The 19,907-nt window shown below is 35.4% G+C and overlaps 2 protein-coding genes across 2 annotated transcripts; both read left to right on the top strand.

Moving 5' to 3' along the window:
• Positions 1–7,895: 7,895 nt before the first annotated feature.
• LOC143619477 (putative polyol transporter 4) lies at positions 7,896–10,716 on the top strand. The gene is made up of 2 exons (XM_077091401.1): positions 7,896–8,344; positions 9,267–10,716. The coding sequence occupies exons 1-2, from the start codon at positions 8,119–8,121 to the stop codon at positions 10,652–10,654; spliced, it is 1,614 nt and encodes a 537-aa protein (XP_076947516.1). The 5' UTR covers positions 7,896–8,118; the 3' UTR covers positions 10,655–10,716.
• A 2,668-nt stretch (positions 10,717–13,384) lies between these two features.
• LOC143619455 (uncharacterized) lies at positions 13,385–13,951 on the top strand. The gene has a single exon (XM_077091386.1). The coding sequence runs from the start codon at positions 13,385–13,387 to the stop codon at positions 13,949–13,951; it is 567 nt and encodes a 188-aa protein (XP_076947501.1).
• Positions 13,952–19,907: the final 5,956 nt, after the last annotated feature.

Below are 19,907 nucleotides of genomic sequence, written 5' to 3'. Positions count from 1 at the left end.
TGCAATAATACATAAAAGAACAATAAGTGTGACGCCCAGCTTCAATGTAAAGAAAATATGATATTTAACAAAAGATGCAGCAGATAGCAAGCCATTTAGATTTCATAATCATAATGAAAAAAGAAAACCCAAATACAACCGATAGCAATAGGATAATAACACAAGTTTGGACATAACATCAGTTCCAAATATTATCATCAAACCACCGATCATTAAACTTTTTACCAACTAGTTTGCCTTCACTTTATTTTTTAAAATGCTAGGATGAACAAATTGAATTTTCTAATAATGTGTACGATATAGTAAGATTGGACATATGCCAAGATTGGAGAAAAAAATTCAATTGAGGTCATAAAAAATGTTGCAACCATTTTTTATAAAGCTAAATTTAGTGACTCAGATACATTTTAGCATACTCGGGTTCCTAAAAACCAAGAATCTGTACTCTGAAAAAGAAAAAAATACATGACTCGTTTCGACCTGTTTCCAAATTTATCAAAACCCGTTCTGACAAAAATGACTCGTTTGGACCTGTGCCCAAATACCATTTTCGCTGACAATTGTAATCACGACTGTCAGTACTTTAAGCTTTGGAAAAGAGAATCAATAGTACTTAATAGTTTTGGTACAAATTCGTCATTTTAACCGATATAGTTTTTTGGCCCAAATATTTCAAGCCAAAAACCAAACGTTTTTCAAAACTCCAAATTCCAATTTTTCGGTTTTTGGTTATGTTTTAGCTTAAGGGGGTGTTTGGGTGAGCTTCTAAAACTTGCTTATTTGTTTTTTGAAAAGCAAAGGTATTTGACAAAGCTCCTCAAAAAGCTTCAGATTGAAGCTTTTCAAAAGTGGTTTTTGCTCATCAAAAAGCAAATAAGCAAATTTAAAAGCTTATCCTAACACCCCCATAAAACTGACTAACTCACGCCACACCCCTAGAAAATAACAATATATAGATTCTTATAACAAAACAATTTCATAAAGTTAAGTGGTGCTCAAATATACTAACCTTAATATTTGCCATCATAACCTTCAACGGATCAAAATCGGTACATGAAACTCTCTTCTATTAAAAACTAAAACTCCTTCCTCACGAGTTGCTTTTCCACTTGTTCTTATCTTCAAATCAGGAAAAAAAAAAATCAATAATCATACCACCAACATAAACTAAGTTGTACCATTTCACACTCTCCATACCATCATTCTCCATTGCAACAATAAAAGTCTTCTTATTTGGAACTCGTTTGACGCTGTATTTGATGTCAGTTGGTGTTAGCCTCTTGGTTTCCATTTGACCTCTCACTAATCAGGGAATTAACAAGAACCTCTATTTACAAAACATATTCTTACATAAATTAGATTTAATAAAAAACAATGAGGTTTTAAACCAGCTAAAACAGTATTGAAACTATATTATTTGAAACTCACGTCAAACTATTTAAATCACAATAACTAATTAATTAAGTTGCCACCAATGTGTGTCCATTTAGTATAACAATCAGATTGTAGAAAATGAGTGAGGTTCTGCATATTACCATTTTTTGTCGTGCAAACTTGATGCAGCGAGCTGAGGAGGCATAGAACTGGCCTAGATTCAAACAAATCTACCTAAAAAATTACAGACAATATTTAAATAAAATAAACGGTAGATTAGACATAAAATTATTTAACATAATATGATTCAAGTGAAGTATAATATCAAATATACAAAACAGAAACCTTATGAACAGGTATTTAAATAAGTAATAACTACCAACATAAAGATTTTTGACTTGAAACTGGTAGTTCCAATTCCAATATGTAGGAACAAAGCAATTGGTGCCAAGCACTCAATATTACCATTGCTCTCCTAAAAACATGATTTTTAAATTTTAAAAAGCAAGTCAATATACTAAGAAAAAAAACACATGTTATGTATTCATATAATACGTGATTAACTAAAAAAGCACCATGTAAGAGAGCCTTTCAGCCAAATTGTTCTTGACATTCATCACTACTTTGTAATTGGTTGTAACATTAAACGTTGGAGCTGGAAACTTTCCATTAAGTGCAAAGACCTGCTATATGAGTTCAAAAGTTTTAATGAAGATAGAAACCTAATTTCCGCAAATTAAAAAAAAGAACCTAATGTTAATCAAACAGATTTTAACGAACATATTACAAACACAAGGAACTTCATACCTTTAGTAACCTCTGTTTTCTTGAGACCGATACAGTAACTCTACTTGTTTTGGTCGTCGATTTGGTGGAATACTCTGGCGCTGCACGATGAAAAACACCAGGATGTTTAAATCGAGAAGAATAAAGGGATGGCGGCGCCATGCTATTAGATAACAAAGCATCTGGATCTCAATGAATGGATGCTATGAAAAGTGGAATTATGGAGCTAGGGCGGGAATTCATAAAATCTGGGGTATTGAAAATTATATGCTATAAGGGTTGTACATTAATCTTATAGACATGTAAAACTACTAAAATTAAGAGTTTTGAGTAGATACGACTTTGCTCTTCCTATATGTATTATAAGATCGTATAGATTATAATAATTCTATTGGCCTTTTGTTTTAGTAAATATAACATATGACAAGACACGTATAGGAGAAAACCCTACTTACTAGTCATCTTTTATTATTATTATTATTATTTGAACGGCACAGTGTCGGCCAAAGCTTTATCAAAAATTCCAAATCAAAATTTATGCCATGATTTTAACACTCGTTATCCCGAATATAACCCAGAAAACAAGTTTTAGAATATTAATAGAAGAGTATGATTTGGTTACCTTCTTTGTAAAATCCAAGCATATTAGTCAACCATAGGGTCCGAATGATTTCTGGATTGCGTATGGCTACTAATTTCAACGGATCAGCTTGTTTAAATCGAACCATTTGTGACAACGTTTTCCCACCATATCAGGTCTTATTTGTTTCTCTTCATGCGGCGGCGTTTACAATAGGCAGTGTGTCGAATGCACACGTGAAGTTTCAGGATACAATCGTAAAATAAACATTAAATACAAGTTTAAAAGTCAAGAGCATTAAACACCAGATCTAGCAGAAAATTAAAACACAAGTATAGAGTACATACGTATGTATCGAGTGGTCAAAAAACTTACAATAAAAAAACCCTATGATAACGTCATCCTACTCCAAAAGCACTTCGTGCTGATAACGTGCTTTGAAATTAGCCTAATAGCAAAATAATAATAGATGGACATGTAGGGAGAAAAGATAGAGATTTAATTAATAAGATGTATTATATAATAACATACAATAAAATATATATTACTAGTTTGAGGCCTGTGTATTACACGGGTAATTGATGAAAATTTTATACTTTAATCATTAAATGAAATATAGTTAACAAAATGATCATATTTTTTATACACTTACAATTATAATTAAATTACGAAAATTACATAATTAAGATTATACAAATAAGTAAAATTTTCCTTGTACACTACATTTGTGATTGTATTTGTTGGTATATATTGTTTATCACAAATCAAAATCATTAGTTAATATCTGTTTGTAACTCTTGATAAGGTAACATACATGTATGCTTATAACTCTTAATGTAGCCACATATAGTTGTCCATGTGACAAGCAAGATTCTTCAAATACCTACCAATCCTAGATAAATGATAATACATCCTTGAAACTAACAAACAAAATTATTCAAACACATAACATATCATACCTTTTAACCACATAATATAATCTCATTTGAGATCATCTGCTCATGTTTATCCCAAAAACATGATTATCCAAAAAAAAACAGATTATCTGAACTTTGATGTTATAGTTATAGTCATCCTATAATCTTTAGAATTTGAAACTGATTGATCATGATAAATTTGGTGTGATTAATATTATGTGTTTGCCAAATTTTATGTACTTTTATATTTTATAATTAACAATTGTATAATCAAGCAACATATAAAATTGGAAATTAAAATACAATAAAATGGTTTTTTTCATTTCATATTAATGAAAAATGACAAAAACATACTAACCTTAAAATCATATTCAAATAAGAGTGATTATTTTTAGTTAACAGAATATTAAAAGATTTAAAGTTGCATAAAATAAAGGTAATGATTATTATTTATAATAGTTGAAAGTATATGACAAGGAATGTTTAAATTTTTAATACTAATTCCGTGTTATTAGTAAATATTATGAAAGTTATTGGAACATTTAATTAATCGATATATATATATTAAAAGCTTAAAGTTGCATAAAGTAAAGGTAATGATTATTATTTATAATAGTTGAAAGTATATGATAAGAAATGTTTAAAATTTGAGTACTAATTCCGTGTCAGGAGTTGTTTGAATATTTAATTAATTGATATATATATATATATATATATATATTAACAACTTCTAGAAAAAAAAGCAAAGACTTCGGATTTGTTGGAGGCATGGTAAATGACTTTTAACCGGACTAACTATTTTTTTTATTTTACTGTGAAAATATATGTTTCTGAAGCATTTTTTATGAGTTATAAAAGAAAAAAATGTAAACTAAATATTGTTTTTCTTATTGTTAAAATCTTTATACTAAGCAAAAAAATCATATAAATAAATGGCATATACTTCATATAGTAAATTAGTATACATATAGATTATAATTATAATATTCAATAATGTAATGCTAAACACCAAGATATATGCAAAATTTATACAAAACGTTTGGAGAAAATTAAGAAAATACACATTTTCCTGAGTTCAAATGCATACGAGAAAATTTTAAATACAAATTTGAAACTAATCTTATATAAAAAATAATGCAGTATTACTTGAATCCCATTTTAAAAAACAGTATTACTTGAATCCATTCAAAAGAGGGTGGCGACGCATATTTTTGCCCGCTTACCTGCCTCACTGTTGTAGCTGGATCCTTTTTTTTAGTTAAATGAAACTGAAATCTTTAAAAAAAATAAAATATAAAATAAAATTGTAGTTTTCCATACAAATCCAAATTATTCGACAATGACGCAGCTTTTATTTGCTTTAATTTGTAATTACCTATGACTATAAAATTTTATTCAAACAAACCTTTAACGTCAATTTTAATATTTCCTTATTTTCTTATTTCACCATTAATGTTAATGAATGGATCAATTAGGATTTACATATAATAAAAACAAACTTAAACTCATATATTGAAACAGCTTAAAAGATAATGAGCATATATTTAGAAAAGTGAAAAGAAAAATGTGAGGAAGACTATGAGATTGACAAGTAACAATAATGGGCTTTCTTTTATTAGAATAAATAGAAAGGAATGAGGAAACTTGAAAAATAAATCAATCTAGTTTAAGTATTAATAACTATATCAATAATTATTCATAACAATAAGTTACATACATAACATTGTCTACAAAATGTTCGAATTATCTAAACTATGTAAACTTTATGATCATATGAATCTCAACAAATAATTCCGTACTTAGTAGCATACAAATATAAATAACTAGGATTTACCCGGCGTGTTGCGCCGGGTAAATCGGTAAAATGTGGGTGGTGGTACTAGAACTAAAACAAAAGGCAGTGACTTTACGCGAAATTGATCGGTTTCCTTCTCATTCGTTAAGGTACCGGAACAAAAATAAAAAAGAAAATTGGCATCTAGTCACGTTTGTTATGATACCGTAACTAAAACAAAAACAACAAATGGCATCAAAACCCTATCATTGTCAGTCCCGGATGTTGATGTAGTGAGTTTACACGAATTCAGACTGTTTCCGTTACGTATACAAAAACTGACGTTAGGTCGGTTCTCGTTACGCTCGTCATGCTACCAATACTAAAAAAATCAAAATTGTATGGACAATTTTGATGCCGCCACTTGACTAGCGGCACCAAACTTCTCTTTTATATTAGATAATAATATCTTCAATACATACTCCAAAGGAAAAGTTTGTTTTCTACGTGATGAAGTTACTAGAATGAAACATTAGTAGACGATATATGAAAATACAATAAAAGTAGACAGAATTACAAATTTTGTCCTTTAAACAAAATCAATTTATGGATCGTGTCTCTTTTTTAGTTTGAACATGAAGTTCGAACAACAGCTAGCTTGCCACAAACACAGTAAGTCATCCTCAATCGAGCCCTAGTGTTTGAAATTCACATCGAGCCCTAATTTGGGTTATAGAATTGAAGCCCTAATCGAGGGGGGGGGGGGGTTTAAAAGAGGAGGTATTGACTATAAATTTGCAGGTAAAGATGAAAAGATCAAAAAGCCCTCACATGCGACTCACGTGACGATATTTAGCTGAGCTTTTCTAACCCGGTTAGCGTAAAGGACATAACGTGTAAAAAAAATGTCTAAAGAGCACCGCCTATAAACAAACTAAAAAGGGGACACGATCCATAAATTGGCTTTGTTTAAAGAACAAAATGTACGTGATTCTCATACATGGTTCGAGCAAAATGATATGTGGTTTTTGGGTAAGCAGATGCTTGGGTTGAAATATCGATGACAATTGCAAGGAGCTAAAGAATGTACATAAACAACACCAAAATCTACAATCGCATTAAGCAAACTGAGATGAGTAAAATTAAAATAACATCTTAGGGCGGATGGAGTGCCCTCTAGACCAGTGGCGAAGCTTGGACTAAGACACCGGGGGCCGGATTCAAAATGTATACAAAATTTCACAAACGAAGGTGGTTGCGCTCAAATTTTCGGCCCAAAAGGGCTAAGTTTACACTACGTATAAAAAATTTCGGCCGAAAACGGCTAAATTTTACACTACGTACAAGATAATTCGGGCGAAAACGGCTAAATTTTACACTACGCATAAAAAATTCGGGCGAAAACGGCTGAATTTTACACTACGTATAAGAAATTTCGGTCGAAAATGGCTAAATTTCACACTACGTATAAAAAAACGACTAAATTTCACACTACGTACAAAAAATTTGGGCCGAAAATGGCTAAATTTACACTACGTAAAAAAATTCCGGACGAAAACGGTAAATTTACACTACTGCATAAAAAACAGGAGGGGCACCCCTGGCCCTAAGCAATCTTCACCACTGCTCTAGACGGGAGCGTTGCCGCCTTGGTACATGCGAGAACACCGCCTCTTGGGCTTCGGTACCGATGAAAAACACTCCCGAGCGTGGTGATGGTGCAGCGTCTCCCGAGCCCTCATCGGTCATATGACGACCCTTATGAACGTTCAAATATAATAAATAACAGTTAAATAATTTACCCAATAATTTAATCCCTATTTAACCATTTTTAACACCAACTTTCATACTTTCACGTAATTTACTCTCTCAAAATCCATTTAGTTTTTCAAATCACCTACAAGTCCAACAAATGGTTCGGAGATCACGATTGGATCCATGGAGCGATGATGATGAGGTCACTTTGGCAATTGCTTGGATGGGCGTAATGGACCACAACAACGCACAACCGAAAAACCAGTTTCGGGCATCAACTAATGTCGCTTCGATCAAGATTGTGGTGTAGCCGGTTGTAACGAACATCAAATTTGTTCAAAGTGGAGGGATTTGAAAACCAATATTATGAATTTAACCAATTCTATTTAGCCGCACGTGCTGAGTTGCTTGAAGAAGGAAGCATTTATAGAGGCACGTCATCAGCACCGAAAACAAGTAAGACCCAAATCATAATAAGTTTTTGTGTAATTAACTATAGTTAATAGGCTTAAAGGAAACTGAATCAATTTTATTTTTATGTTAAAAGGAAAGGTTCAATTTATAGTAGAATAATTTGTTTCCCTGTTTAAAGCAAATTTGTTTCCACGAACGGTCCCCTACATCTTATATTTATGTTTTTAAATGTTTTAACCCAATGTTTTTATGGTTTACGGTGAGAGACTCCTCCCTCTTGATACATGAAGTCTTTATTCTCCCCCCAATCCCCTCTAAACAAGTATTCCTTTAATTACAATTAAACTTGCTCATAAACTTCAAACAATGAGATAAATCCATATTCAACATCTCGATTTCTTCCCCACGTTCAGATCTGATCCAATGAGATGAATTAAACCCCATTTGTTTCTGGGTTTTTCTCATCAATCTTCCAATCGAGAAACCCACCAATCAATTAAGCTGTACGTTTTTATAGCATGGGCGTCCAAGAAAATGGGAGTGGGGATCTGGGTATGTCCGGTGTTCCTCTCGGATCCAAAAACAAATACAGGAGAATGGATTCTGAACTGAATGATTACGATGATGATGAGTTGGAGGTTGTACCGTACAAGCAGACGCAACAGGAGAGGAGTTCAAGTACGAGGAAATATGTTTTTGTTTGTGCTGTGTTTGCATCTCTTAACAATGTTCTCCTAGGATACGGTACTTGATTCCTTTCTTTATCTCTAGTTAGTTTGTAACCGACAGCGAATGTACAACTGTTTTAGCCTATGCTACGACCGTTTTTCTGGGCTGGACTTAAGGTTGACTTTCGTTATCCCTAAATCTATATTGGTCTTTTTTTTTTTTTTGAAATATCAAAAATCATAAATTAAGATTTTGAATTTGGAACATGATCTTGATCCGAACTATAAAGATTCATGCGGTCTAAGTGTTTTTGATGTCAGCTGTTTTATGGCATTGGTGTTTTTAAGTTACTGGACATAAATGCCTAATTATGCCTAATTTTAGGGAACGTTAAATGCGTTGGGAATCTTGTTAGGTACAACTATTTGTGCATACGTACACCACTACGGTTTCCTATCCATTTTGTCCTACTAATATGCAAACGATTGGCTCCGGATCCAATCGATAAAAAGCTTGATATGAGCCGAGTCTTATTGAGTCAATGAATTTGAGTCCCAAATAGAGCCCGTTTAGTTATCGAGTTCGAGTGTATTTTTAAGTAACTATTTTTGAATTTCACAATGCACAACCGAGCTTTGGCTCGTTTAAGGTACCGCACACGAGCTCGCTCTCATTTATGGTTTTCTTTTTTAAATATATATATAATAGAAATGCATATAAATTAACTGAGAAAATAATAAACGAGTTGAACCCGAGCTCGAGCATTGGAAAAAGAGCTCAAAACGTGCAGAGATTGAGCTCTTGTAAGTCAAAATGAGCCGAGATCGGGCTTGGCTCGTTTGCACCCCTAATTGCTACATACTTAATTCCTTACACTAACTTGTATTAGTGTATGTAACTCTCTTGTTAGGCGTTTTGACTATAGCTGTTATTACACGTTCCATGTATGTAATTATGTTGTTAGGCGTTTTGAATAAAAGATTTATTCCAATTTCAGATGTGGGTGTTATGAGTGGAGCAATCATATTCATCCAAGAAGATCTAAAGATCAGTGAGTTTCAAGAAGAAATACTCGTCGGAATCTTGAGTGTGATCTCCCTACTGGGCAGTCTAGGAGGCGGTCGGGCCTCGGATGCCCTCGGTCGGAAATGGACAATGGGGATAGCTGCAATTGTGTTTCAAGTTGGTGCACTTATAATGACATTAGCCCCCAGCTTCCAAATTCTGATGGTCGGCCGTCTTCTAGCCGGAGTTGGGATCGGGTTCGGTGTCATGATCGCCCCGGTTTATATAGCCGAGATTTCTCCCACGGTTTCCCGGGGCTCGTTCACTTCCTTCCCGGAAATATTCATAAATTTCGGGATCCTGTTGGGCTATGTCTCGAACTATGCGTTTTCGGGGCTCCCTGCACACATAAACTGGCGGATAATGCTCGCGGTTGGGATCCTCCCGTCCGTTTTTATAGCATTTGCGTTATGCATAATCCCGGAGTCTCCTAGATGGCTAGTGATGCAAAATCGAGTCGATGAAGCGAGATCCGTGTTGCTGAAAACGATCGATGTTGAAGCCGAGGTTGAGGAGAGACTATCCGAAATCCTGAAAGCCGCTGGAATTGGAAACGAAGGCGGAGAGAATCAAGAAGAAAAAGCTGTTTGGAGGGAATTACTGAGTCCATCCCCTTCGCTAAGACGAATGCTAATCACCGGATTCGGAATCCAGTGTTTCCAACAAATAACCGGAATCGATGCGACTGTATACTACAGCCCGGAGATTCTCCAGACCGCGGGGATTGAAGAAAAGTCAAGACTCCTGGCAGCAACTGTGGCGGTCGGGGTGGCAAAGACCGTGTTTATTTTAGTCGCGATCGTACTAATCGACAAAGTCGGGCGAAAACCGTTACTATACGTGAGCACAATCGGGATGACGGCTTGCTTATGCGGGTTAGCAATCAGTCTCTCGGTTTTCAAAGCAACGACCCTCGGGGTGGCATTGGCGATTCTATCGATATGTGCTAACGTGGCCTTTTTTTCAATCGGGATCGGGCCCGTTTGTTGGGTTATCACCTCGGAAATCTTTCCCTTACGCCTTAGGGCTCAAGCATCGGCATTAGGGGCGGTCGGGAACCGGGTATGCAGTGGAGTAGTGGCAATGTCATTTTTATCGGTTTCTCGTGCGATTTCAATGGCGGGGACGTTTTTCATTTTCACGGTGGTATCTATGGTCTCGGTTGTTTTTGTTTATAAACTGGTACCCGAGACGAAAGGGAAATCGTTGGAGCAGATCGAGTTGATGTTCCAAAAGGATCGGGACTGGAACGAAGAGGAAGTTGAGATGTCGGATACTCAGCAGTTGGTGCAGCAGAAACACGAGTCGATGGCGATTTGAGAAACTATACCAATACTGTTGATTTTAGAAAGTTTTACGTAGTGATGAATTATTATATACTATATGCATAAAGAGATGTACATTGGTGGTCATTTTTATTCGTGTTTGTATTGTTGTCGTAATAAGACTATGTTGAAGAAATGATTTTGTTTGGGATATGTCGTCAATGTCTTTATCTTTATTTATTTTTCCCCGTATTTTTTGTAACGGCAATATTTTTTTAATATGTGCAGTATAGGATTTGAACCTAAAAATCTTTCTAAATTTAAATCAGATCTTTTAAAGGCTTTGTCTTTACCAATGGACTACCACTTATATTTTTGCCCCATAATAATTTAGAAAGAAAAAGCACAACTTAAAAGAATAGAATTAATACTACATTTATGCCGTTTTACGTGTATCCTAAATGATTAATTACGTTTATACGCGAGATACACGAAATATGATCGTGAATATGACTTTATTCTAGTTGCTATATTAATGTCGCTTAGGGTGCCCGTAGTTGACGAGAAAACAACCCATTTTGGGGCGGTATTCATTTTCAACACCGCCCCGACGATAAACGAGTCGATAGGGGGGATGAGCTTTCCTCGCCTGTTTGTGTGTGTATATTATTATTACATATATGTGTGTGTGATATATATATATACATATATATATAACACCAATATATATATATATATATATATATATATATATATATATATATATATATATATATATATATATATATATATATATATATATGTAATGGTGTGATATACAATACCATTACACCCCAACAACAAAAACCTACTCTTTGCTAATTGAGCATCACATGGCGCAAATCACCCAATTTGTAGCCCTTTCCACTACACATAGCCTAACCAACTTCCAATATCGTAATTCAAATTTTCAATGCTGCAGTAAGATAACTAAGTAAAAGATTGGAGTAATACATTTATTCAAGATAAATAATCATGATAACGATACTAACTAGTTTCGTACCTGTCTCAGTTCAGCTTTGCAAAATTTATAACAATCAAACTTAGAGCATTCCCAGCCTATTCTCTACCGTATATCCATATATATCATATAGTTACACTAGAAATCATTGCATTCTTTATTCTGTTTAATTAAATAATAAATTTTCTACTTTTATAATTATATTTTCTCTCTCTTATACTCACAACAACTTTCAAACAATATTAAAAAGTTATACGATATGTACAGTGAATCCCCAAATTTAACATTTTCTCCATCTTTTACTCACAACAACTCATAATCATACCATATAATTTACAAACATCCATCACATCATTTTAGAGAACGGATTTTAACAACTATGTTTCCCCAAATAAAGTTACAAACGACCCGGAACATGCATTAACAAACGTAAAAAAGCAGATTACTTCGAATATCAAAAGAATTGTGAACTATTATTCCTCAAATTGCTTCAGCTTCTGTGGATGCCTCCTCCGCCTCAACAGAGGCGAATCTTCATTGGGGCCAGGGGTGGCCCCGGCCCCCCCCTGTTTTTTTGCGCAGTAGTGTAAATTTACCTGTTTTCGGCCGAAAAATTTTATACGTAATGTAAGTTTAGCCTTTTTTAGCCGAAAATTTGAGTTCGCCCCCCCTCGTTTGTGAAATTTTGTATACATTTTGAGCTCGCCCCCCCCGGTTCCTCAGTCCAAGCTTCGCCACGGCTCAACTGTAACTCCGGTTGATCTTGAGGGCCGGGATCCTTGCACCTAGTTGATGGGCTATGTGTAACCGTATCCTCAGCATTAGCCTGATACCTATGCTTGCTAGAATCAATCTCTTGTTAATTAGTAACAACCACCTCAATATGTTAAATAGTTAATTGAATTCGAAACAATAGACATTATAACTTGACAGTAACAATAAAGACTGGTGACATTGATGCTATAGAGGTGACCGGTGAATAGGTGGTCTCCAGAAAGCTTTATCCACCATGACACATTCGTCACCTGTAATCATAGCAAACAATTCTTTCGCTTCCTCATCTGAACAACAAGAAGTGTATTGGGACCAACTGTCTAGATGCACTGGTCACCAATGAATTTTGATCCAGTAGAACGATGAACAAAATTAGGCGTCAAATTAAAGCTATCAATCTTTATCCTAAGAATGACCTGTCGACAAGATAAGTTTTCAATAGAAAAACTCGTGTATCCCGTCCGTATCTTTAGAACACACCCTATACAAACATCATGAAATGTTAGTATGCATAATCAGACAACACACATACTAATAAACACCCCCAACGTATAATAAAAGACAAAAAGACATTCAATATATGACTAAATATAGATGTTAACCTGCACGAAACTCTTCGTAATCAAGTCACCAGTAGTAATCTTAAGAAGAGCAATTGTGGCATCGTTAAAGAGAACACATAGTATATGTCACATCTCAACATAAGACAGAAATACCATGGCGTGAGCTGATTGCTCACAGCTCTCAAGGTACTATCTGTTAAGCCAAAAATATCTACGACTATTTTTGGCACTTGTTTTGTAATTATTTTGTGAATATTAGGTAATTAAGGTTGATTGTGTTTCCATAATAATCTCCAGATTTATTTTCACAGTTTATATATTTATACCTTGTACAATATTCAATGAAATTAAGGAATTATATTGTTTTACATGGTATCATACCTTACGGCCAAATCTCGATCACGCCTCCATCCTTCCTTCATTCTTTTCCAGCCAATTATTCACCATCATGGGTGACAAATCCGACCCCAAACCAGAGCCCCTTCATCCCGTTTACACCATCACGAACATTCAACACAAGGTTCGTACTCTTGACGGTACCGAGGTCTCATACCCTACATGGGTCAAACTTTTCAAGCTTCATGCCATCGGGTATGATGTGCTAAACCACATCGACGGTTCGCTAGCACCCAAGAAAACATCAACTGAATATTCATCTTGGAAGAAAATTGATGCGGTCATATTACAGTGGATATATGGAACTCTCAAACACGACTTGCTTCTTCGTGTTCTTGAAGACGAGTCGATAACATATGAAGCATGGGAACGAGTCAAGAATTTGTTCCTGAATAACAAAGGTTCGCGAACCGCGACATTACAACACGAACTCACCAACTTGACCCTATCCGCCATGCCGGATCTTGAAGCTTACTGTCAACGTATTCGTGAACTCTCCGATCAACTCACTACAGTCGATTGTCTGATTAACAACACCCAACGAATTATTTATCTGTTTCGTGGGCTACCCCGTGAATACGATACGGCCGCTTCAATTCTTAACTCATCTCTTCCCTAATGGGAAGAAGCCATTGAACGACTATAATCCGAGGCTCGTCGGATTGCGGCTCGTGACACCCTTTCCCCTACCCCTGCAGTCACATCACACCAAGACTCTAACAATCGGCGTGAAAATATCCCTCCTCGTGACAATCCCAATCGCCGAGGCAACCAATCCCGTGACAACCATCCTCGCCGTGATACCGGCCGTGAACACAACCGCCGTGATAATAGTTGGTTCAACACTTCTCATGGTCAAAGTCAGTCTCAATTGAGGGGGTACCCAATTCAATAATCACAACACTTCTGGGCTTCTCCCCAAACTTATGGGCCTCCACTTGCTTATGGACCTTATTGGGCTCCACCTCCCTGCCCATTTCGCACTCAGTCTTGGACTCACCAATGGAATTACCAAAACCCCAAGCCAAACAACAACCATTCAGCCCAACCACCACAATCATCGGCCCAGGCCCACTTAACCGAAACCGACCCACTCGAATCGACTTAGTTGTCGAATGCTATTCATGCTCTATCCATGGATCCAGGTGGTGATCAGTGACACATGGACACGGGTGCATCTTCTCATGTTACTTATGACCAAGGTAAACTTCATACATTTTCTTCACATTCGCCAATATCGTCAGTATTTGTGGGAAATGGCAATCGAATTCCAGTTTTAAAATAGGGAACCTCCACTATTCCCACATCCTCAAAATCATTACACCTAAAATCGGTTCTTTACAACCGAATTTTATTAAAATTCCTATTTATGTCCGTAAGTTTAATATTAATAATTGGACCTCCACTGAATTTGACCCTTTTGGATTTACCAGTGAAGGATTACAAGGATGGCATGATCCTGAGTCGTCACAACAGTACAAGTGATCTTTACCCGCTCACCTCAAATGCTTCCGCCACCGCTTGTCTTGCTTCGACTCAAGATTCTCCATTTTGGCACAACCGAGTTGGACACCCGGGTTAACCCATCATGGAGTTTCTCTGTTTGAAGACTTTTATTTCTTGCAATAAAATAAACTTCTCATTTGTTTGTCATTCTTGTCAATTTTCGAAGCATAAATGTTTGCCTTTTTCGGATTCTACAAATCGCACTTTGTTACCTTTTGCTATATTACATTGCGACTTGTGGACCTCCCCTATCTTGAGTCATGCAGATTATAAATATTATATGGTTTTGATAGATGATTTCACTCAATACACATGGGTATATCCTTTAAAATTTAAATATGAGACATTCACTAAATTTACTCATTTTCATCAATTCGTTACAACATAATTTCACATACCGATTAAATCATTTCAATGCGATATGGGTGGTAAATTTGACAACACCAATTTTTAGAACTTTTCCTTTCGTGTCACCCAGTATGGCTTGAAACAAGCCCCACGTTCTTGGTATCAACGATTTGCAGGTTTTCTCTCAACATGTGGATTCAAAAGTAGTTTTTGCGACACCTCGCTATTTATTTATCAAAAGGGTGACCAAATGGCTTACTTACTCTTATACGTTGATGATATTATATTCACCGCCTCTAGCGACACACTACTCCACAACATCCTAAAATCGTTATCCGCTGAGTTTAAGATGACTGGTCTCGGTAAATTACATCATTTCCTCGATAATGCCGTTGAACAACAGAAAACATGTTTGTTTTTATCTCAATCAACATATGCAGCAGACATTTTATCACGTGCCAACATGTCAACATGCAAGCCTGCTAGCACTCCAATCGATATTGGGTCTAAACTGAGTGCCACTCATGGTGCGTTATTAGCCAACGGTTCTTTATACCGGAGTCTAGCCGGTGCACTACAATATCTGATGATTACCCGACCATACATCTCATATGCGGTTCAACAAGTTTATCTCTTCATGCATGCCCCTTGCGAGCCACACTTTCAACTTTTGAAACGGATCCTTCGCTACCTTAAAGGCACTCTCTATCAGGGCCTCCTAATAACACCTTCCCCTTCCACTAAACTGTCCGCATATTCGGACGCCAATTGGGGTGGGTGTCCCGACTCCCGCAGGTTCACCTTTGGTTACTGTGTGTATATGGGCGGAAACTTATTTTCTTGGTCCTCGAAACGTCAACCTATATGCGGATATTTTCTCGGTCTAGTGCCGAAGCTGAGTATCAGGGATTCGGCAAAACCGTAGCCGAGATAAGTTGGATTCGTAATCTCTTACTTGAACTTCACGTCCCAGTTAGACATTCCACGATCGTTTATTGTGACAACATTTCAGCAGTCTATATATCCGCAAACCCTGTGAACCATCAACGAAACAAACATGTAGAACTCTGCATACACTTTGTAAGAGAAAAGTTCGTCTCGACACTGTTAAAGTTCTACACGTTCCGGCTGATTACCAATATGCGGATATTTTCACCAAGGGACTACCTAAACATCTATTCCAAAGATTTTGTTCCTGTTTATGCCTCCACTCTTCTACGGCTCAAACTACGGGGGATAGTTAAGCCAAAAATATCTATGACTATTTTTGGCACTTCTTTTGTAATTATTTTGTGAATATTTGGTAGTTAAGGTTGATTGTATTTCCAAAATAATCTCCTGATTTATTTCCATAGTTTTATATTTATACCTTGTACAATATTCAATGAAATCAAGGAATTATATTGTTTTACACTATCATGCAAAATTAAAATTTACGATATCTATTATTCCAAATTAAATAGTAAAACAAATTCAGATAATCATAGTATATAAAATATCACTAAAAAAAGTAAAGACAAAATAAGATCTAAATTCTTGTTTCTTCTCTCTAGCATGCAATACTAAGTGTCTCCAAACAATCTAGATAATCATATCATGCGATAACCTGCATATGCGTTAAAAATACAAATAGGTTTTGTCAACACTAGGTTAAGTGAGTATAACACCATATTTAAGACACTATAATCATAATATAAAAGAGCAAACTGTGTCAAGTGACAAAAACCAAAATTCTTATATTTAATTCTGATTTCATTAAAAAAACTTCGTATTATACACATGTGTATAATTTTATTTAATCTTTAGTTACGTAATGTACATATATGCATATTATCATTTACCTTAAATTGTACATATGTGTATAATTTAGCTAAATCGAGACGTTTTTTTTATGAAATCGGGATGATAAATAAGAATTTTGATTTTTTTACTTTTTTCATTTTTGCTTTGTTTTTATGTTTTATGATTTTTTTAATTTTTTTGGGTTTTTGTTGTCTAAAATGGTTCTCGAAGTTCTTAATTTCAAAATAGTCTCACATGATCCTGATCTTATATATATATATATATATATATATATATATATATATATATGGTTTTTTAACAAGGATTCGAAAACGAATAGTTTAAATGTCGGTTTTGTAAAAACACTGATTTACTATTATATTTATAATATTAGAAATATAATTAAATTGATTTAAGAGATTATACAAAACAAAAAAAATGAACTTTAAAATAAAACACTAATATTTCGTGATGGGGTGGCACGGACCTGCGCTCCCAGCCAAGCAAACCTTATGCGCACACCGCTAGTCAAATGGGCTAGGGGTTTACTTGATTATAACACATAACTTAATAATATATAACCAAAAAAGTTGATGCACAAATCAAAGAACAAACCCTAGCAACATTAATCAATCAATCCGTGTTATCATTGAGCAACTAACGTTAGGATTATTGATGAGGATTTCAAGGTGAGTATATTACATATAACTATTACCTTCAACGATCTGGTAATGAGGGTTAATTGGATCATGACAGTGCCGGCGAAGAACGAGGACGAACAGAGTATTAGAAGGCTGCTATAATCCAATTAACCATAGGGTTTAGGTTGGCGTTGGTCTAAGGATAGAATCTGCAAGTTTAATTGCATTAAGGTGATAGATATAATGTATATTAATGATCATGTTAAGTCGGTTTAGTATATTAGGAATTTCAAACCAAGTTTGACTGATTTTACATAATTAGAACGTCGGTAGGCCGCAATAGGAATGTATAACACGCGTTTTGATTAAATTTCCATATTCGTTTCGAGAATTGAGGTGCAAGATACAATCTGGTTAAACGGGTTCGCTATACGAGTTGGGTATTCTAAACGGGTTTGATCGGATCCTGGGTTAAACGGGTTATAATGTAAGAGTTGCACTTTAGTCCCTAAGGTTTGAGGATGGAAACACAATAAGGTAAAAGTTTAAGTTTGGGTTAAAATTGCTATAGTTTTGAAAGTTCTAAATATATATTATATAAATAATTAAACAATAACTTAATAACAATTAATTAACTCGATAAACAAGATAAAATTTCCCGAACATCGAAATGGGTCGGGTATTTAATAAATATTAATTTGAAAAATTCGAGTTATTATAGCATATCCTCTTCATTGACAAATGAAAAATAGCCCACGTCCCACACAACTAGGTTTTATTTGTGTAAATTAGTAGGTTACTTAAATACTGTTTAAAAACTTACGAACTTTTGGTTAAACAACGGGTGGTGCTACCAACCTTGCGGATATATTTACGAACATATATAAACACTTTGCCCATAGAAGTTACATATGTACGTCATCTCCTATGTATGACTACATTTTGTTTTACAAAGGGCTTTTCTTTGTATGAAACCGTGCTCGCGCCATCCAAAAGCCTGTCGTTTAGGAACAAAAGTAAGTTAAAGTTTGAGTTGACATTTCTCAAGTAACTACTATAACATAATTCGTTTTAGTGGTTGAAGAAGAACAGATCTAAACCCAAATAGGTTAAATCGATGATTCCAAAAGATATGAGTTAAATAAAAAATACACGACGATACGAGTAACAATTCAACAAGTCTGGCGATAGAAACTTGCAAAACAAAACACCGTGAGCTCGTTACGGGAAGGACAAGAGCGGGGGTCCTCCCGTAACCACCCTCCGACATGAGAATAAGTACAATTTTTAGAGAGATAGAGAGTACTTAAAGTAATTGATGCAATATGTGAGGCGTGAATGAATAACTGATGTTGATGAAATGAGTATTTATAGCCGAAGGATAATGGAATATTATCGGTATAACTGTCCTTTTCTAAGAGACGCTCTTTGTAACAAACTGGACAAGTGTCTGCTCCTGATAGGGTGGGACTACTGGCCATGTGCACGGTTTTAACAACCTTGCCAGCTGTCCTCCTCTAATTGGCTGTTATGTCACGTGCCCTTCAAAAAAGAATCATCGCATAAATATTCTAGAAGAAAGTTAGTTACAACTTATTTGCTAACATCACCCTTCTGTTATCTCGCGGTTGATGGGGATACCCTACAGATGACTTTTGAAGAAGTCGTGAGTAATCCGTAGATAGTCATTGAAGCGTTTTCATCATTCTTCCTCTGACTTGAGTTATGCGGGTGATAAGAGGTGTTCCGCGAGCAAATTTTGAGGGAGTCCTGGACGACCCGTGGATGGTTTTTATGGGTACTTTGGTCTTTTAACTACCCTAATTCAATAAGTCCCCCACAATCCATTGTTTCTTCTGCGTGAAGTTTTATGCGGGTGAAATTTGGACTTAAGATATTTTATGGGAATTTGAAATCTTCTGCGTGAGCTTATGGAGATATTTTTGTCCTTTAAAGATAAGCATGGACGGAATTGATGTGACATCCCTACAGGCGCCGTATGGTGATGTGACGTATTTGCCGGCTGTCAAATGTACCCTACTGTACCTCTTTTTTCGCTTTTTCAGTTTTCCCCGCGTGATGTGTCATGTTATTACCGGGCTGGTAAATTTCTCTCTCCACTGTCACCATCCCATCGCATTAATTGCGATGGGTATAAATATGGAGTTTCTTGCCTCCAGAAATTGTTTATCAACTGTTATCTTTCTATTTACCCTTTCATCTTCTCTCTTTGAAGCCTGTTTTCTTTCATCGATCATTCACCATTGCTCGGTGTTTTTCTTTGCCTCCCAAAATAAT

The sequence above is a fragment of the Bidens hawaiensis genome, unplaced genomic scaffold (genome assembly GCF_021521415.1).
Source record: "Bidens hawaiensis isolate Kalapana, Puna unplaced genomic scaffold, B.hawaiensis_p1.1 tig00002442_1, whole genome shotgun sequence".
In the NCBI taxonomy this organism is placed as follows: Eukaryota; Viridiplantae; Streptophyta; class Magnoliopsida; order Asterales; family Asteraceae; genus Bidens; species Bidens hawaiensis.
Note: the sequence above shows the minus strand (reverse complement) of the source record. Positions and strands in the feature narration are given on the sequence as shown.